At 35.1% G+C, this 20,594-nt stretch overlaps 1 protein-coding gene across 24 annotated transcripts in view; it reads right to left on the bottom strand.

Moving 5' to 3' along the window:
- Positions 1-20,594, bottom strand: part of KCNMA1 (potassium calcium-activated channel subfamily M alpha 1) — a 532,608-nt gene that overhangs the window by 182,033 nt on the left and 329,981 nt on the right. For all 24 annotated transcript variants that reach the window (XM_074907159.1, XM_074907158.1, XM_074907156.1 and 21 more), the window contains 2 exons: positions 16,235-16,328; positions 15,690-15,801 (listed from right to left, as the gene is read on the bottom strand). In XM_074907159.1, coding sequence (XP_074763260.1) covers positions 15,690-15,801; positions 16,235-16,328 — 206 coding nt within the window. The remainder of the gene's footprint in view (positions 1-15,689; positions 15,802-16,234; positions 16,329-20,594) is intronic.

The raw sequence follows: 20,594 nt of genomic DNA, 5'->3' as shown, positions 1-20,594 counted from the left end.
CAAGTAAAAAAAAATATGAACCTAAATTTCACCAGCAGCAGGATGATGACATACTGAGAAGCACTATTCAGCACCAGAGAGCCACACAAAGATGTTTGCATTATTTTTCTGTGCAGACATTTCTGCTTTCCAAGGGAATGGAATTTTGTTCTACAATCTGATTACATAAGTCAGCTTACTGTTTTCATTGAGAGTACAGTTCTCTGTTATCTATATTATCTATCTATTACTAGGCCAAATTTTTCATATTAAATGTAAAATTAGATTACAGAAAATTATTCTCTATAGGCTAAATTATTTTTTCTTCAGTTGTCAAGAAAACTGCCTTTTAGTTATCACATCATCTAACTCAGATGACCACCCGAATGAAGTCTAATTAAGCAGATGAAGACGATGCCATTAGGAAAATAGTACTGTTTCCAGTATTTATGTACTTTTTCCTCTCCCTGTGAAGGACACAGTTGACAGTCTCCTGGTCTGAGGTAGACTTAAAACTCCCAAATTCCATGTTATTAGAAACATCAGAGATGTGTGCAGTCTTTTCTGAAGTATTTACTCCAAACTAATCAACATTAATTCTATTCTAAGGAGCTCTAGGATGACTTGCTAAAACTTACTGTACCTTTAATGAACCCAAACTATTTAAAGTATGTTATGAGTGAAGTTTCCTGTATTTTTAGCAAAAGTATATCCTTGCAGCGTATCATTCAGTGACCCTTCCTGAAATCACCATAAAAATGGATTGCTATACTTATGGAAGCATTGCTACAATTAAATGACAACTTGCTTTCAAAATCCATCCAAATGTGCAACTATTAATCTCACATATGCAGGAGAAGAAAGCAAGAAAGCACTCTGCATCTGAGCTTCGGCTATGCAGAAACTTGGTGCTTGCTATATCAACTTCCAGGAGAAGTCTTGAACAGATCTTTGACATAGACAACAAATACTGGGTAGAAGCCAGCATCAAATTATTGTCCTCCTAAGCACAGGTTAGACAGGGATGACTGATTTGCTGTGGTTCTGTAGGATACTATCTACTTACAGTTGTGCCCAAAAGCACAATCTAGAAAAAACATCAAACACAAGGAAACCTGACAATGAGAAATCTGCTGTAGAGAAAAATAATTTTGTTATATTCGGTGACCATTCTCTCCTTGAAAATTACTTTTTAATTTATTTTACAGTAAGGCAACACAGAAGGTTCCACATGTTATCTTTCATCTCTTTCAGGTTGCTACTTCTGAAACTACAGTGTAAAAGTCATTGTATTACAAGAAAAAAACTGTAAGATTTTCATTGGTCCTATTTCAAAAAGGATAAAAGTATAAAAAAAATAACCTGGTGTGTCTGAATATAAGGACTATACAAGCTGGTCAACAACTACTTTTTGGTACAGCTTTGTAGCATTGCCTACAGGTTCTGACAAATCTAGAACAATCTAATGTTCATTCTGCCAAGCACTTACTGCTCATTAATCTCACTAAACGATTTAGAAGGTAAATTTACAGTCCAAACGTGTTCCTGAAGAAATGCATGTAGTTGCATTATTTAATCTCCCGGTCTCAAAGTCTAAAGATACTAAACCATTTTCAGAAAGCTTGGCACTAGCAATAGCAAAAAAAGTCACTAGGTATGTAAACATTTAACTTTGCTGCTTTATACCACTTCAGGCAATGACTATGTCATATTTCATAAGACAAGCAGAGATATACTCAGTACAGAATGAATAGCAGATCTTTACATAAAATCAGACTGTACTGTCTTGTAAGCATCATATTTTATAAAGGAAGTATTATCCCACCAAACTGGTGGTGGTGTCATTTTTAATGAAAGGCTGAAAGCATGAAGGGAAGGATAAACATTATTCATACATACCTCATGGAAGAAAGAGCCAGGGAGAAAATATATTTATTAATCTCTCATTTTTCTATTTTATTAATCTCTCATTTTTCTATTTTCTTTACCTTACAGTTGCGTAATCCTTTCTAGATACTGAATTCCATATTTTAAAAGGATGTAAAATATGCCTTAATTCTTTGATTTCTGGAGAATAAAATAATTGGACAGTTTACTGATGATGCTACTAAAGTCAAGATGACCCTTGAAATAAAAGGTTACACCTCAGCAATCTATCCTTGCAGAGAGGTGGCACTGAAGGTTGGAAACTTGGAATTTGTTTTTTAAAGTGCTGTTACAACTCAATATACTTTCTGAAGAATGACAAGTTGGCATCTTGTATAATTTTCCCTGGCATTCATCAGGAACAAATTGCACTAAAATCAGGAAAATGCTATTCTAAGAGGCTGTAACCATGGGGCAGGACAAATGATAAGAGCAAAGCCAAAGGAAGGACAAAGGCCATATCTAAAGCCTGATTCATGCTGCAAGACATTGGTTTAAAAAAAGACTTTCAATTCTGCCTGTCTTTGCTCCTGTGAGTCACAAGGCCCAGGCCACAACTGCCAAAGAAACAATGAGCATACTATGAAATTAAGACTTGAAAAGAAGTCAAATATATCAGTTCTAATCAAATGGTATGATACAATGCATCCTAGCCACTGAACGTTCTTTAGCTTTTGAATTGAACAAAGAAAATATTTAAGGAATAGATATGAGCAGATACATACAGATATACTAATTATGAAAAAACAGTTACGAAAATGATACACCACGAAATTCTGTATGTGATTACCATTCAAGTACAAAAAAAATTTCCATTTTCTGATCAGATGGATGCCAAACTTCATAAAATATTTATGCCTTCCAAAGAGAAGTGATGCCCTTTTACTCAGCATAGAGAATGATTCCTGGCACCTGGTGTAAAATTATATTGTAATAACAACAAGCAATACTTCATACCAGCAGTCAAATTAAGAATTTAGGGATAAAATTTCATAGAAATCTAAGATTATGGTGTTTTAACTGCTTTTTGGAAATATAGCTGTCATGTAATCAAAGAGATGTGGTAAATGGAGTTAAATCCGGTTGGCAGCTGGTCACGAGTGGTGTCCCCCAGGGCTCAGTTTTGGGGCCACTCCTGTTTAACATCTTTATTGATGATCTGGACGAGGGGATCGAGTGCACCCTCAGTCAGTTTGCAGATGACACCAAGTTGGGTGGGAGTGTTGATCTGCTCGAGGGTAGGGAGGCTCTGCAGAGAGATCTGGACAGGCTGGAGCCATGGGCTGAGGCCAACTGTAGGAGTTTCAATAAGGCCAAATGCCGGGGGCTGCCCTTGGGCCACAACAACCCCCAGCAGCGCTACAGGCTTGGGGAGGAGTGGCTGGAGAGCTGCCAGTCAGAGAGGGACCTGGGGGTGTTGACTGACAGCCGGCTGAACAGGAGCCAGCAGTGTGCCCAGGTGGCCAAGAAGGCCAATGGCATCCTGGCTTGTGTCAGCAATAGCGTGGCCAGCAGGGACAGGGAAGGGATCTTACCCCTGTACTCGGCACTGGTGAGGCCGCCCCTCGATTCCTGTGTTCAGTTTTGGGCCCCTCACTACAAAAAGGACATTGAATGACTCGAGCGTGTCCAGAGAAGGGCAACGAAGCTGGTGCAGGGTCTGGAGCACAGGTCATAGGAGGAGCGGCTGAGGGAACTGGGGGTGTTTAGTCTGGAGAAGAGGAGGCTGAGGGGACACCTCATCGCCCTCTACAGCTACCTGAAAGGAGGGTGCAGAGAGCTGGGGATGAGTCTCTTTAACCAAGTAACAAGTGATAGGACGGAAGGTTTAGACTGGGTATTAGGAAGCATTTGTTTACAGAACAGGTTGTTAGGTGTTGGAATGGGCTGCCCAGGGGTGGTGGAGTCCCCATCCCTGGAGGTGTTTAAGAGTGGGGTCGACGTAGCGCTGAGGGATGTGGTGTAGTTGGGAACAGTCAGTGCTAGGTTAGTGGTTGGACTGGATGATCTTCAGAGTCTTTTGCAACTTTGATGATACTGTGATATAGGTCATACACCACTTATCAGTATCCCTCATTTCACCCCATGCCAGTACTAAAATACAGTCTTCACCAATTCACCTTAAACACAAAGTCAGAGAATTGCAAGTGTCATTTAATCACTGACACTGAATCAAGAATAAATCCAGTAAAGGGAGTATAATTTAAAAATCCTCTCTTCAAATTCATGTCAGACAGAAAATCTGTCTGTGATCTACTTACTGAGAAGCAAATTCTCCGGGAGTTTCAAGTGCACACATATCCTTGCACTAATATTATAGGCCAATGTTACCAAATAACTAAGAACAGACAGGGAAAACTTCTATGGACTATCAAAGTAGATTAGAACCAGTGCCTGGAAAAGTGGGTGCCTACTTTTCCTAGAAGATGCCATTCTTCCAAATCTATGAATCATTTGCTATTTTCCACTGAATGCAACATATTTCTTATACAATCCACCCTGAATGCAATTGTATATCATTTTCTTTAGATGAATTTCCAAAGTTAGAGTGAGCATCAGGGAACCCAGATGAACCTATCCTGATTTGTTCTTATTTTTTAGATGTCTCTGATTTTACAGTGCTGATATCTACACTTGAAACAATGAAGAATCCAAACTCAGTGTTAATGTGGAATTTCACAGAAAATAAAAGCTGTGATGACACTATTTTCTTTATAAATTATCCTATCTCATTTGAATTTATATGTGCAATGTTTTGCATGTAGAGAGTCAGATGTACATTAACTGCCACACCGTCATGATATATACCGCCTGCCATCTAACCACTATAAAAATAACTTTTTCTTGAGTTAGCATTGTCCTAACCACATATTTAGCCATTACTAAACACTTCATTGACTTTAATATCTAAATTTTAGATTAAATGATATAAAAAATATTTATACATTGTATATATACAAATTTTAATAACAGTTATGTTAATTTATTACATAACTAATCACTTAAGTACATAATTTAAAAAGTGAACTTCTAAATAACATTGTATCTATTACTTAAGCAGCCTTTACATAACAGAATATTGGTAAGAACCCTACAGGATTTAGAATTTCAGTAATAGCCATAGAAGTCAGATGTTGAATAGGAAAGAGTTGCCAAGGTTGAATTTTGAAAAATGAATAAATAGGAAAGTTGCAAAAGGCATTCAAATCGTATTAGGATTTTGTGTTTATCTGACTGTGATTATTTCTTCTTCTTTCACAATGCTGAAGAGTCATTACATCCTTGAACTTTACTGACTCACTTGAGCAAAAACATCCCAGATCAGAATTAAGTAGAAGTAAGCAAACCAACATAATGTGAAAATAATATTCACTCCGACATCACCACACAGTGTCAGTGCTATACACGGACACTAACATTACAGTTAGCTCATAGCAATAAGGGACCTTTCTGCTAGGCTATGGAGGTATGCAACCACATCCCTTAAGTCTATAATCAACTGAACGTATTTTACATCTTCAAGCACATGACACTTTGAACAACCATGGGCTGCAGTGTGGATGAATGAGATTGGCGTTAACTGTTGCATGCACAGTGGTTGAAAAGGAACCAGTGTATCTGTAGTGCAGCACGAGCACACCCCCACACAAAAACTCCTACAGTTCTGAAGGAAAATGTTTCACACAGTAAGGATTGGTTAAAGAAAAACATAACCAGCAACTAAGAAGACAATAAAGCTGATAGCTTATTTATGATGAGCATCAGAGTAACTCGGTGATAATGGAGAAATATCCACTGTAGAGTTTGGAGTACCTTGGCAATACCATAACATAGTCGACTCTACCATTTCGCTCTCAAGTCATCTTTGCTTATGAGGGACTACAACATTTTTCTTTTGATTATGGAGATTATTGTCTCCAGATATCCTGACTTGAATGCAAAACCTCTTGAAACTGAACTTGACATTTAAGATACTACGTGGCTGATTCTTTTCTGTTAAACATACACAGTGATGCTACAGTATTATTATTTTTAATAAAAACAGCACTCTGCAGGGTAATGCTGAACAAAATGCTGTGTACTACACGTTCCCCTGCACACCACCTGCCTTACTTTACAGATGCTGATTTAAAAAGAAGGAAAAATAATTATAAGTCACCTATAACTGGAACAAGAAGATGGCATTTAAAAAAAAAAAAAAGTTTTGTATACTAGAAGTTTTGAAGAAAAACACACTTTTCTAAGTTTAGATGCTATTTTTAAATTAAAATATGCATTATCCTGGTTTTGATCTTTATCTGCCATCTGCTGTATTTTTACTAGCAACAAACAAAATGGCTGATAAAGTCAAATAGGCTGCTTTTCCAATATTTCAGCTTTTGAGCTGATGTAGCAGCTAGGGAGATTTCATAAGAAAGCCTAGTATTGTCAAATGCCTGTGTAATTTTGAAGACAAGATAAGCTTAGATAGTTGGCACCTAAAAAACACCAAGCAAATTCAGATTCTTTGGCTTCATATCCCTTTATACATATCAAATCAGAGAAGTAAAATCGTTGGATCGATTTAGAGCAATATGTTTCCTAACTAACATAATCCCATATAAAATTTGCAAACACGATTTTTTCAAGAACAATTAACAACTAAATGCCTGAATGAAAGAATTGCACTCCAAAGTTTAGTAGCAGCTTATTTAACACTGCTCCATATTAAAAAGTTCCCTGAACTGAAGAAACTGGGAAAAGCAGCAGAAAGATCCAAAAGCATGCACCTATAATGAACAAGGAAATACTGCCTTCTGAGCATCGTTAGTTTTATTGGCAAAGACCTTCTGGCAATCCATCAGGTACACCACTGCAGTGCAAGTAGTTATGGAAGGTCAATAACATCAGAGACATTTCTGTGATGCAGAGAAATGTCCTTCCACTTATGGACTGGATTTTCTCTGCTGTGTTTCTATTATTGTTTTATAATTTAGAATTTCAGATAGTACAATAATTAACACTGCTGAAGGTGATAACAAGGTAAATGAATGCTAAATGTCTGGGGGTCGGCAGTGAATCAAAAATAGCCCCTGCATAATGTAAACACGGATACTATAAATACAGAAGTACTAGAGAAACTTAGGCATTAAAAATATTGATGTGAAACAAGTGGCAAGAAGTGGCAGACTATGAAAGATACTGTTTTCTTGATTGAAGTCAATACCGTATGAAACCCTGCCAAATGGTATAAATATCCTGCAGTTCAAAACCTCAGAAAAAGCCTTTAAACTTTAGCTGGAAGAACACTTATCTCTATATCCCAAATTTTTCTTCTCTGCATGGCACCTGACTTTGTATGGCAAATTATTGTAATTGCAAAAATTGAATAGTAGATCAAGGAACAGACTGAGGAGAAACGTAGCATTGTTGCAAACTGTTATCGAACCATTACTTGTGAAATGCTACATAAGCAGCAAGGTCAGAATTTTGCTCATATTGATACCTGAAGCACAGAAGCGCAAGAAGTAATCTTACCTAATTGCAATGGGGTTTTTGTCCGTTAGGTGACGGTCTAGCAGTGCATCTAAATAAACATATTAATGAAGTTTCCCTTTTGAGTTGGGAATTATAATAAGAGAGAAAATCTTAATCAAATGCTCTCGACTTTTCTTAGATTCACCTATATAAAGTCAAGCAAAGGAACTGCCAAAAGATTACTGAAAAGATATGAATGATCTGCTTTATCTAAACCTCCAGTTTCAGTTGAGTACCTAAATTCATTCAGAGCTCTCTGACATTCATCAAGAACAGACACTATATGAACTTCCTGAAGTCTCATATGGAATTCCTAACTTCTTCCTAGTGAGATCCCAACTATCTTTGCATCAGTTTGTATCAATTACAGTCTCAACAGGATTTGTTTATGATTAATTCAGTCTTGCAAAAAGGTCAAGAGGAATGTGGCTAGGTTAGGTTTTTTTTTAAATTACTTAAACTGCAAATGTATCTTTTCTTAATTCCATATTAACCAAGCCTCATGCACCACAGAGCACACTAGACAACTGGTGCTGAATTAATGAGCTACATGGACATTCCAACACATTTACTCCACGGTTTAGAGTATAAAAGAGATCCTTTAAGCTGCGTTACAGAAATTAGATGCTTAGAAATACAAAATGACCAAAAACGGTCACCAGAATTTATGAAACTTATGTTAAAATTACCAGAATATAAACACTTGTGTTCTAGGTATAAGGACTTCTAGTTTGGGGCTTATACCTAGAACATAGTAATTATATAGTAATTATATTACTATATAATATATAAAATATATTATACATATAAAAAATTCAAAGTTGAGAAGATCACACCCTGCAACAACATTACTCAGATTCCATGTATTAAAAAAAACCCCAGTTACCAAGAAACCAGTGACAGAAGGTATCAGGGGGAAAAAACTACTGGATAATGTATAACGAATATATTGAATTCCTACAAGGTACTGCACAAGTTAACATACTATTTTGGAGAAATGAAATTTGATTTTCAACTGGTCTTTCAGCTGACTTTTAAAGATAAAATCCAATTAGTTAAAATAATAATAAAAACAATTTTTTTCTCTCATATTACCATTCAGGAAACTGTGCAGGTTAGTTACATGCTGTAAGTAGCTCAGGATAATTTGGAAAGCATCTGTCTAATGATAATGCAATGATCTTTTTGGACACTACAAGTAGCATTTTTAAATGTACCTCATGTAAAGGAATACAAATGCCAGCAGACAGCATAAGTGAACTATGGGTTCCCTAAGTAGTTTGAAGGAAAGCATTTTTTTCTTTTAGAACATTATTCCACATTCTATTAAAGACAAAACTGTACAGCTTGGATAGATTTCATTTGAGCAGAAGGGACTTAATCACTGTCTAAAAGACCATGGAAACCATTAGAGAACACAAGAACAGTCATAAAGTAATTAAATTGATAATAAAAAGCAGGATAAAAAGAAAACATTAGAGTATTTTTTCCACATAATATCCAAATGTTGAGAACACATTTTGATTAGACAGAAAGGTATATGGAGAAGAAGATTATATAGTATCTTACCAAAAAATGCAAAATGTTTGGTTACTAAGAGCAATGTCAGTGATTTATTTTTCAGCATAAAACCCATATACTTGATATTACCATCCCGTTACTATCCTAGGGGAGTATGACTGAATGAAATATGAGTGAAAAAGTCAAAAGCAGTTATTATAAACTACTTAAAATTTAGCAGTCTATCTATTCCACAATGACATTCTGTGTTTCTGAATCTCTAAATTTGGCATACTATGATCATGAACTTTTATGGATGGATGTCCAGAAAAAAACATGAAATAGAATATGGATCAATGATATCAACAGACAATTCAGTTTACACCATGGAAATGTCTATCTGAAAAATGTAAGCTGAAGAATATTAATATACCTTTAGAAGTTCTAGATATTACAACCACGAAAGATATTAAAACCACAAAAGGGAGGGTTGTCTATATGATTTGATCTTGGCAGACAAGGGAAAAGCAATTATGGAATTTAAATTTAGGCTGTTTAAATGAAAATACTGATTACATTTACTATTCATGGGAAAAAAAAACCCAACCACAAAACAAAACAAAAAATCCACCACCCAAACCCCAGAAGTCCAAAACAGTAATATATATTTTGTATTTAAAAACATCAAATTCCAAAAAGAAGAATGAGTTTATGAACTATGTTAATAAATCATGGACTTACTGCATTGCAAATAAAAGACATTTTAATTGTAGCATTCTATCACTAGCAGCATGGTGGACATTTCAGTAATAATTGAGAACAGGCAGAAATTTCCCATATATATTTATTTTATAACTGAGAAAAAGCCAATCACATAATGATGGCATACTTGTCTTCCTAATGTGACTAAGGAGAACACTAATAAACACATTCAATAGTTTTAAAAACTCACTCTGTGGACTACCTTATGTTGGTTTTCAGTGAGTCTGGCACATGTAGTTTATGGAAGTTCCAGAAATATTTAAGAAAGGTAATGTTGTTTCCATATGTTTAAAAGAAGTTACCATATGATTATCAATCAATCTTCAACAAAAGAAAGAATTCTTCTACAAAGTAAATAAGTGGTCAAGATAGAGAATTGTATTTATGTATGCATTTTAGAAAAACATCCTATCACATTAGCTTTTCCATTAAATAACATGTTTGAGTGATAAAGCTATAAATACTGATGTAATTTACTCAGCATTGCCATGTCACTCAATAAACTGACCAAGAACCATTAAGTCTTGAAATGAAACTGGCATGTCTTCCCTGGGAGTCTTGTTGGGGATGTGTCCTTGTCCCTAGGTTATTTAATACTTCTATTAATATTCCGGAGGAAAAGTAAAATTCACACTAATCTATTAATATTCCGGAGGAAAAGTAAAATTCACACTAATAAAGTTAACCAATGCTACTAGAGGATGTCATGTTTGATAATGAAGAGCACAAGCTAGCGACAAGCAAAATTCAGGATCATGTGTAAAGCAGGATAGCAACAAACTATATGCATTTGTTTATAAGTAATTACAAACTCAAGACTGGATTTTTTTTTCCACTAAAGTTGCATTCTTGTGCAATCAAGTTTCTCTTCTCAGAAGAAGAAAAGATGCAAGAGGTCAAAGTAGGCCAGATAAACTAGGAAGCACTTTTATTTAAAGCAATATAACGGGTATCAGCTATGATAGTAACTTGCAATAGCTCCTCAACATCTAGAGAGTATGATTACTCTGGGGCTAAGCCTCCCTCTCTTTCACACAGCAAAATATCAAAGTACACCCCTACCTATGGCCTCTCCCAATCAGAGCAGAATAGAAAATGGAATGAATTTAGGATCAGTTTTCTATGCAGTGTTAAGTACCACTCAAAGACAGTCATAGACTGGGAACAGAGAACTGTGTAAATTATCTGGTTTACTTTGAATTCAGAGGTGTAGGGAACAAAGCACATTTTCTCTGAATGTCAGCTAGACAACAGGAACTAATGACACTTGAGACTAATATGGTCCTTGTGTTTTTCCTCTGCTTCACTGTCTTTTTGCTATCTTGTCTGACTTCTCATTAGTGGAGGAGAAAGGAAGGGAAACCTATTTTCCCAACTGCATGCAACAATATTCATAAGATTTGTCACGAATGTTATGACACAGGCGTATTTGTCACAAAGTTACCTTTTGCTATTAATATTGTAACAACTCAAAAGTCTGTTGTATCACTTTAACTGGTACCCTCTCAAAACATACATATTCTGTGAAAACTGAACTAAGGTATTTAGAAGAAAGCAAAAAATCATCTTCAAAATAATACAAATGTGATACATAAATCACCAAGCAGATTAAGTATCAGAACTATTTTCATTAAATTCATTTTGATACCTGATATAAAGTATTGGAAGTGTACAAAGAAATGTTACTGCACAGAAAAGTAGTGCGTATGCATACATACAAAAAACAATTCTCCTAGGAAATTTTGCAGAATTTAGCTTCCATCATATCTAAAATAACTTCTAATGTAAGTAAAACGACACAAAATGCTTTAAAGCTATATGAAATACACTAGCTTTTTAAGAAATATTGTAGAATTTGGATGTGTATTCAAACTTTTCACCAATAGATGGCAAAAATGCACAATACTTAACTAACCAAATCATTGCAAATGATTGCAGATTTAAGGTGTTAAGAAGGATAGTTCTGAGACCTGTCAATGCATCAAAAGACAGTAAATGATTATAAAGTTTTGGAGCTTATAATTCCTCTTTCACACTGGTAGCCCCACAATTCAGTGGTACTGCTCTAAATTCTACTAAAATGTATGTTTTCCAAAAGGAATAACATGTTCTGCAGATCTGAATATGGTTTCAGTTTGAGCTGTTCTGTAGAAGTTATGTCCAAAAAGTCTACAGGGTATTGAAGCAAATGTTTTCATGTCACAGATTTTTAAACTAAAGCTTCATCTTGAAGCACACTTGCTGGATGACCAGAAGGCATTCACACCATCAGCTTAGCTATCTTATTAGGACACACTGCTTTTTCTCCAGAGCCATCCATCTCTTTCCGCAGAGGGCAACCAATTTCATTCTCTGACTCACAAAAATAGCTGAATGTCTACCAGAGATGCTGGATATGGTCTTGTCAGACCAGGAATTGATACTGAGACCACAAGGCTCATCCAAAATTAATTGAGATTGTCTGTAACAGTACCTGGACAGAATTTGAGCAAGGACTGGAAAAAAGGATATCCTCTTTTCTATAACTGTGCTCTTCACCATACAAAGAGATTTGTTCTCTATGCTACGCATGTGTCTACGTTTACATTTGTTGCCTGCTTTTCCCCACTGTAAATCTTGAATTATTTTCTGAAAAAACAGCATGGCTTCACAACAGTCTAGACTAGAAGGGATGTCAGGGAGGAAGGAATGATGGAAAAATATTCCTGATAATAGAATCTATTAGGAAACCAACACTTCTACTGCTTGAAATTTTGTACAGTAGAATAGATGAAGCCCATGGTCAAAAAAAGGAAATTGATTGTTTAATAGACCTTTTATATCTTTAATTTCTGTGATTCAATAATATAAGACACTATCAAATCCATATATTAGGCTTTATTTAAATCATTGTAGTTCTAAGGCTGATTGTTCCTCATTCACATGTCCTCGTAAATGTGAAACCAAAATCGTATTTCACATGCTTAATCTTCTTCTCACAATACCCTCCTGTCAAGGCAATTTATTCCAATACAGTCTGCTCATAAAATTGGGAAGTAATATTTCATATTGCTGAAATATGAAAATTTCATTCATATACAGCATTTTGAGATACAAAAATACATTTTATGAACAACCGAACACAGAAGAGTTAGCAGGAAAAGTGGAAGGCTTCACATACTAAGAGTTACATAATAGCGGAATGGTAGCATTTCTGAACTAGCATAAGAAAAGGAGAAAACACACTGGCTTTCCACTATAGTACATCAAAAGAAGATACATTCAGACCACAGGTACTCTGCTATACTTCACATCTTTCTATGAGCATTTAGTGTTCCGAAGGCAAAGCTTATTTTTGATTTAGGATGGTTTAGATTTTTAAAATACTGTTTAATCTGTGTGTTTGTACTTACTTCATTGTCAGCTAACTAAACCTGATAATAAACAGACTCTTGTGAAATTGGGAATTCAGGGATCCACATTCTGATGACTTGAATTCTGTCTAGTACTTAGATGAACTCATCACAGATGACTGACATGAATCAATAAATAAATAAACTGGAAAGACCCTGATGCATAATACATTCCAGACTAGGTAATGTATTTGGGCTCCTAAATGATCTTGACATTTAAGGCATACAAAAGAATACTGCTTAATCAGTAACAAATTCTTAAAACATGCAACAAATTACTGAGATACACTGAAATCTGAACCTGTTAAATGATTTTCACATTGCTTAACAATAAGCAGTCCCTATTTACTTGCCTCACTAAAAGGCTAACCTTCCTGTGTATCCTGTTTCCACAGGGACACTTCATGAAGAAAACAGAACTTTCATGTTCCATGTTCACCTTCCACACAAGGATATCTCAATTAGAAAATTTATATAAAATGTGAAGTAGGCATCTAACTTGAAACTGTAAATAATATGGTCCCAACACCCTCCCTTTCCCTCCATTTACACAGTCAGTCCTGCTACTGCATTACCTACAAGTATGTCTGAAGTATTTGAGCTCACCAGGCAGAGTAAATTTTGCCATCTCTTTAAAAGGAACAGACAATCCTCATTAAAACACATCAGTGTCTGTGCTTAAAAAAATCTTTCATCACAGCATCTCAAATTAATAACTTGCTGATCTAAATTACAGCTATGTCAGGGACCCCAATAATTCACATTTTTTGAATTAGTGAATTATTTCACTAAGGACGATTTTCCCTAAAGTGAAAACCCCTGTGGAATAAACACAGTGGAAGAGGTGCAAAGCTCAAACTCTGTAAATATGTCACTCCTATGATGACTACATTAAAAAAAAATAATTTCTGTATCTCAGCAGGTCATAAATGTCTCAGGAGGATTCCATGAGAACAGGTAGAGTAGGACTATAAACAAGAAATCAAGAGAAAGTGACATTGGTGTAATTAAGACTGATGGATATCCTTTCAACCCTATCGATAAATATAAGTACAACACTTTGGCTGCAAAATGGCATAGATCTTGTAAAAACTATCCAGCAGAAACTGCTAAATGGGCAAACTCTCATTACCCCTGTTGGTACTGCTAGTTAGATTGCTGTGTCACCATGAGTCAGTCAATCCTGCAGTCACTTTCACAAAGAATATTAATCTCAAATAATTATCTCTTTGTCTCATTTCCCATATTTTGTGGTTTTGCTATTTTCTTATTTCATATTCCTTTTCTATGGAACCTGTGATTCTGATTTTTGCTCTTAGACAGGCTTAATCTCCAATGATTTCAATCTCAAAGTTCTGGGAAACTGATAGGTCACATTCAGTGTGAAAATACATCCCTTTAATTCACATAATGCAAAGAATCTGGTACTGAGTTATAGCTAGTGAACTCAGCAATTTTCTTTTAATCATAAGCTTACATACCTTCTTTTTTTATTCGCTTTCTTATCATAATATGGAACTCTGTGACATTTTCTCCTCCAAAAAGCATTACTTAGTTTTACATACATGAAAGAAGTGTGTGATGAAGGCATTAATCATATGAGTATCTGTAGTGATCTTTTCTGGGTGTTTTAGTGCTTTCTTCTTTGGCATACAAAGAAACACTGACATGTATAGTATGAACTCTAATGCAGTTATACATTTATTAATCTCTTTCAATACAACAGTAATTCATCAATAATTTTTGCATCTTTGCATTCCTGTATGAAGTTGAAAATATTATAATACTAGACAAGATCCTGTGGTGTATTTAACTTTCCATGTGAAACATTTAAAATGAGCATCCCTTCAGTTTTCAGGGACAATGAGTGTCTGTATTTCTGGAGAAATGGATTGTCAAATGGTGAGGTTTCATACATCGTCTAAAGACATAGCATTCACAAAATATGCCACTTTTAGGAAGTCTTCCCTGATTAAAAACTCCCAAATTCTGAAGTTGATTTTACTTGACTAGAGTAAATATAAAATTTGTATAAGAAACTTCATATCCCACATTATGGGTGTTCTTCAGTTGATTTATTTTGTCTGCTCTGCTTCATTTTGTATTCCCTTTTATGTGTGGCATATTCTTTTCTAATGCATTCCTAGCAGTCCTATACAAATGTAAGTCCAGTAAGTGTCTAAAGAAATCTTTAAGATTTATTGTTTCAGTGGATCTAAAATTTAACCATATTGGCTCAAAATGTGAAGAAAATTTCTTGATTTCATTCTTGACAATGATTCATGGCAATCCAGTTCAATGACTAAATGGTCCGGATCACCTGTTCAGTTTGTAACTTGAGGGAATTACATCAAATTCACTGTTTTACAAAAAAAGCTTCATGTTACACAGTACTTCCAAGATGGAGTTCACCACCACTTAAGAGTAGGAGATTGTATTAATGAATCAAGAATAAAATGGACTTAGTAAGGGCTTTTTCTGACATAACACACCTATCTGGTGAAACTGTAACATTCTTCTACTTACACGACACCGTAAGATAAAGAAATTCTCCATCAAAATGTGCAAAATTTAAGTATTTTTATAACAGCTATTAAAAGGAAATTTACTTACCAAGCCAACTTCTGTTCAAATATACTGACACAAACACTGGAGGGACCGTGAAGAAATCTACTACTGAGTTAACTTCTAGCCAAAACCATAGCTTGTCATTGGCGGCTATGAACTGGGAAAAAAAAAAAAAAAAAAAAAAAAAAAGAGGGGGGGTATGTAAGAATCGGATTATGCTCATAGTGGTTGCAAGTATGGGCAATTTTTTCCATTCTAAAATATTAAACTCCAAAGTTAGTGGAGAAGGAACCGAAGTTTTAGGTCAGTTCAGACAAAACAGCATGTCTCACCGGAAAGTAGTCTGTATTGTGCATTGCATAATAACCACACTGGGATTAAAATGAAAGGTCTAACTAAAGAGACAGATCAGTTATACGATGAGTTGCATTATCTGTGCTAAAAACCATTTCAAATCAAATCCTTTGCTCATTTTAGAAATTAGCTTAATTTTGTCCAGCCATTGTAAAGTCAGGCTGTATTCAAAGAATCTCCCTATGTAATAGCTGTATTCACTCCCTGACTCACACTATCAAAGACACACTACTTACACGCAAGCCGAAGTAGAGTAGGAAGAACACGTTGAAAGCCATGTCGATCTGTAATGTGAAATCTTTGTAGAAATTCTGGCAGGATTCTATTGGGCTATTTGAAAGAAAAAGAAATCAGAGTAAATTGCTAGTATATGAGTTTCTACTCTGGTGAGATTTTTATGCATTTCATTAAAGACCTTGATTCAGAAATACACTTTCTGTTTTCCAGTCGTTTACAAGATACAAGCAAGCATTTCAAGTGAATTATTTCATTCATTCAGTTAGTCATTCATACAGTCTTTATATTCACCTGTTCAGGTAATAATTGAGAATTAACATGCAGATACCTTTAAGAAAGGACAAGCAGGAGAATACCTCAGGATTCCTTAACCCCACATTAACCCTTAAAGAACTGACTTCTTTCTATAGGAGACATACCTATGATACTTTAGGAACAAACCTGACAAGCACACAGCTACAGTGAAACATTACATGTTTTTAATTCATGTCATAATATAAAACCTTAAAAAGAAGGTAGTTGCTTAGGAATACATTACCCATTAGCAACCTGGAGTACTTAGTCTTGTTGAATCCCTTGTTTAAAAGAAGTTGGGTTTGTTTTGTTTTGTTTTTTCCTTTTTTTCACTTCTTTTTTGTGTATGGCTATTTAATGTACTTTATGTACAGTACTATGAACTGAGTGGAAAAGCAGCATAGCCCACTGGGAAAATTAAATAAAATAAATTGAGGAATTTGAAGCAGTACTCTAAGGGTTAATTTCTGCATGCAGGTTAATTAAAATACCTTTCTGTGTGTCAGGCAGCCATTGCAAATTCTAGCTTATTATATTATGCTTTATTTAACAGTGGGTAAGGTCCAAAGCATACTCTATACAAACTGGTACTTTATAGATATACTTTTATCTAAGGAAGGAGGTAACTTCCACAAGTATGATTAGTGATTTATTTGTGAGATTTCTAAAATAGGTTGGTGAAGCCACAGAACAATGTTGAAGTCACAGACCAAAGTGAAAGTAATGTCCCAATATATGCAAATGTATATACTATATACACATAAAGTCTCACCATATATACATATATATACACACACATATATTGCAAATGATCATGTATTCATCACAGCTGTAATAAAGTGGAAAACTAGAATGTAGATCATTTGTTCATTTGGAGCCCTAGAAAACATCCTTTTAGGAAGAAGAAATTCTTTGGCTTCCCAGGTGAAATAAATCACTGAATGTGAACACAATACCAGTTAGCATAGCGGTAGCTCTGCAAATATAATGCTAGACTGCTCAACAAGCAAGATTCTATGCGTTATGAATGTCGGTTACCTAATTTAAGGCATAAAGGAAATTACCTGGGCTACCAGGTCATTACACATGCAGCCAAATTTTCCATTCCTTGTATACATTACAGGTCAAACAAGTTAAGTACAGCATGCCCTCTCCCGTCTTTAGATGCATGAATGTATACAGCACAATTCTCCTTGATGTACAATATCTTTATATTTTAAGAAGCTTTAGCGTTATAGGAAATTATACTAAAGTGCTTTTTGAAAAGCTGTTTGCAAAGACATTGAAGTTATGAAACATTTCTGTTATAGTTCAAATAAAATTGATTTAGAAAAGCAGACAGAAGGGAAGAGAAGCCAAATGTTAACACAGAGGACAGAAGACAGCACCTCATACTTCACAAATACATCTTTAGCTACAAAAACATTGGATGTAATCTGAGAACCCAACAGGATCGTTATCAAGAGCAAAGATTTTGTCAAAGTAAGATAGGCTACACACTGAGTCACCATGCACCCTATCAACAGAAATCACAGCAGAAGCAGCATGAACAACCCGGCACCAACACAGATCTGGGCTTGGAATCTTAATCCCAGGTTAGGTTCCTGTAAAAGCTGCAGAAATTCACTGAAGCTAATGGAATTGCACGGATTCATAACTAGGATAACCAGGAACAAGCTTCATTATCTTCCTTTTAACAGTTATTTGTTACTTGCCATAATCGTTAGATAAGGTCAGCTGAGGTTGCAGCTAACGGCTGTACTTTTGTTCTATTGTGCTTTGCAAAAACCTACAAGATCTTACAAATTAGCTAATGCATAATACATCTTCATCTTGTTTGAAAAACTCTTAGTACAGTGGACAACAATCCTGATTTGGGACTTTTGTTGACCTAATACCAGAACTACTACTTCTGCTAGTCATATCCCTAAGGCATCCTTCATTACAGATATAATTTCTCTTTCAATTTCTATGGTATTAATTTCAAAGACAAACACAATGTCCTTTTCTTTTTATTTTGAATTATGATTTTGTCAGAAAGGCATGCCCCTAAGGCTAAAGAAATTATTATTTATACTCACAGAATTGATTATACAAAATTTTAAATTTTCCAAATTAGAATTTGGTGATATTCTTCAGTTTGAATTTTTTGTTTTCTTCAGTACCTCACATCTGAGCTGAGAGAAAAATATGGCTACCAATGTTTATCATTGCACCAGTCTGATGCAGAAAGAAAGCCAATTTGAAACTCTTCTTTATATGGTTTCCCTAAAATAGAAGTGCTATAGCTCTTAAGAGTTCTAGACAGTAGTGTGCTGGGGTATCCAGAAGTAATAACATATTCCCTGTTTTAAATTAAAATCAGATTGCTTGTCCTATGGGATTTCACCCCTTTAGGTCAGCAAAAGTTTCACCTTCGAAGGAGGCAACAGACTGTTAGAAATGCTTTTATAACTCTTCCATGTAAGTGTACTTCATTGTAAGTGTGGTTTAATGCATCTATACCATTAAAAACCAGGAGAAACTACACTAAAATCAATGGAATAACATTATACTAACAATGATAGGAAAGATAACTGGATCAAAATTACAGTAGGGATGTAACTAAATATTTATGTGCACTTTGAAAGAGCGTCTTTAATTTGCTACACAAAAATTGAAAAAAAATCTGCTGTAGCCATGACTTCTTGTGTTTTGAAAAGAAAAACGCATAGCACCAATTTTACTTAACATAGGGATATCCTGCTGATAATCTATCAAGGACTATAATTCCCTTTTCTCCTGCCATCTCTTTACGTAATAAACTAAATGCTACAAGCAATGCCTGGGCTACACAAGCACGATTTGAAAGACTTCTTCAGGTCAACCTTTATAAACTAAATGCTACAAGCAATGCCTGGGCTACACAAGCACGATTTGAAAGACTTCTTCAGGTCAACCTTTATATCGTTATCATTTACTGCAGCTGTGTGGTCTATGCTACAATTTAATATAAATCACATCTAGAGAAATAACAGCGGGCTTAGTTTGCCTAATCTGCAGTAAAGACAGAAGCTTATTTGATTTTTCAGGCATAGAATGACTCTAGACTCTTAGAACACTGTTAATTCTCTTCCTTCCTCTCCTGCTCTTTAAACACTGCTATTCCTTTCAGTTTCACATTATCTGTATTTATTTGTCTTATTACTACAGTATTTTTGTAGCAATGCTAGTAGTTATAAAGCCCAGTTATACAGGTATCACAGACGTAAACTACTTCAGTGAGCAAGAGAAGTAACAAAATTATTCGAGTTTAACTTTACACAGATGGGGCAAAATTTTGACAAAGTGTTCCCAGCCTCCTTAAACCTTTTTCACAATCAACACTGAAGCCGACACCCTACATGACACTTTTATCACAACCGAACAAATGAATTAACCCCTTGCCACTCCAATTCAAAACAATTTACTTCTGTTTAAATAACTACTTTTTTTGTCACAAGTTTAGTTCATGTATTTATTTTTCTCACTTATTTCTGGTTTATTTGAAATGCTCCTAAGAATTTGAAAGGGTTCTACTGGGATTATTTTTTAAATAGTCATAGAATGTGTGGGAGAGGGTATAAAATAGTATGCATTTTAATGTTTTCTGAAATTATTTGATTCATATTTGAAATATGAAACTTCCCACAGAAGAAGCCTTCATAGAATATTTCCAGGATTCTGCAATTGCAACAGAGTTGAAAATATCTTGAGTGTTTTTTCCTCTATCATTTCAACTTTTGATGAGAGTTGTAAAGCCCATTTCCAACTTCAGATCAAAGCCTTGGTATGACATACCAATCTATGTCACAGTGCTATCACTACCATTATGACCACACAGAAGTAAGGGGAAGAAATTCTACATTCATTCAGACTTAAAGCCAACTTTGTAATCACAGTGACATCAATCTGGATGATTTTACATAAAACCTAGCCCACAATAATGGGACAGGTTGTGCACACCCAATAATAACTACCCAATATGCAATTTACAGTTCTTTCTGTGTAAGGAAGTGGACTTGTATTTTTAGCATATGTCATGTC

This window comes from Athene noctua, chromosome 5 (genome assembly GCF_965140245.1).
Source record: "Athene noctua chromosome 5, bAthNoc1.hap1.1, whole genome shotgun sequence".
Lineage (NCBI taxonomy): Eukaryota > Metazoa > Chordata > Aves > Strigiformes > Strigidae > Athene > Athene noctua.
This window is presented reverse-complemented; position numbering and strand designations above follow the sequence as displayed.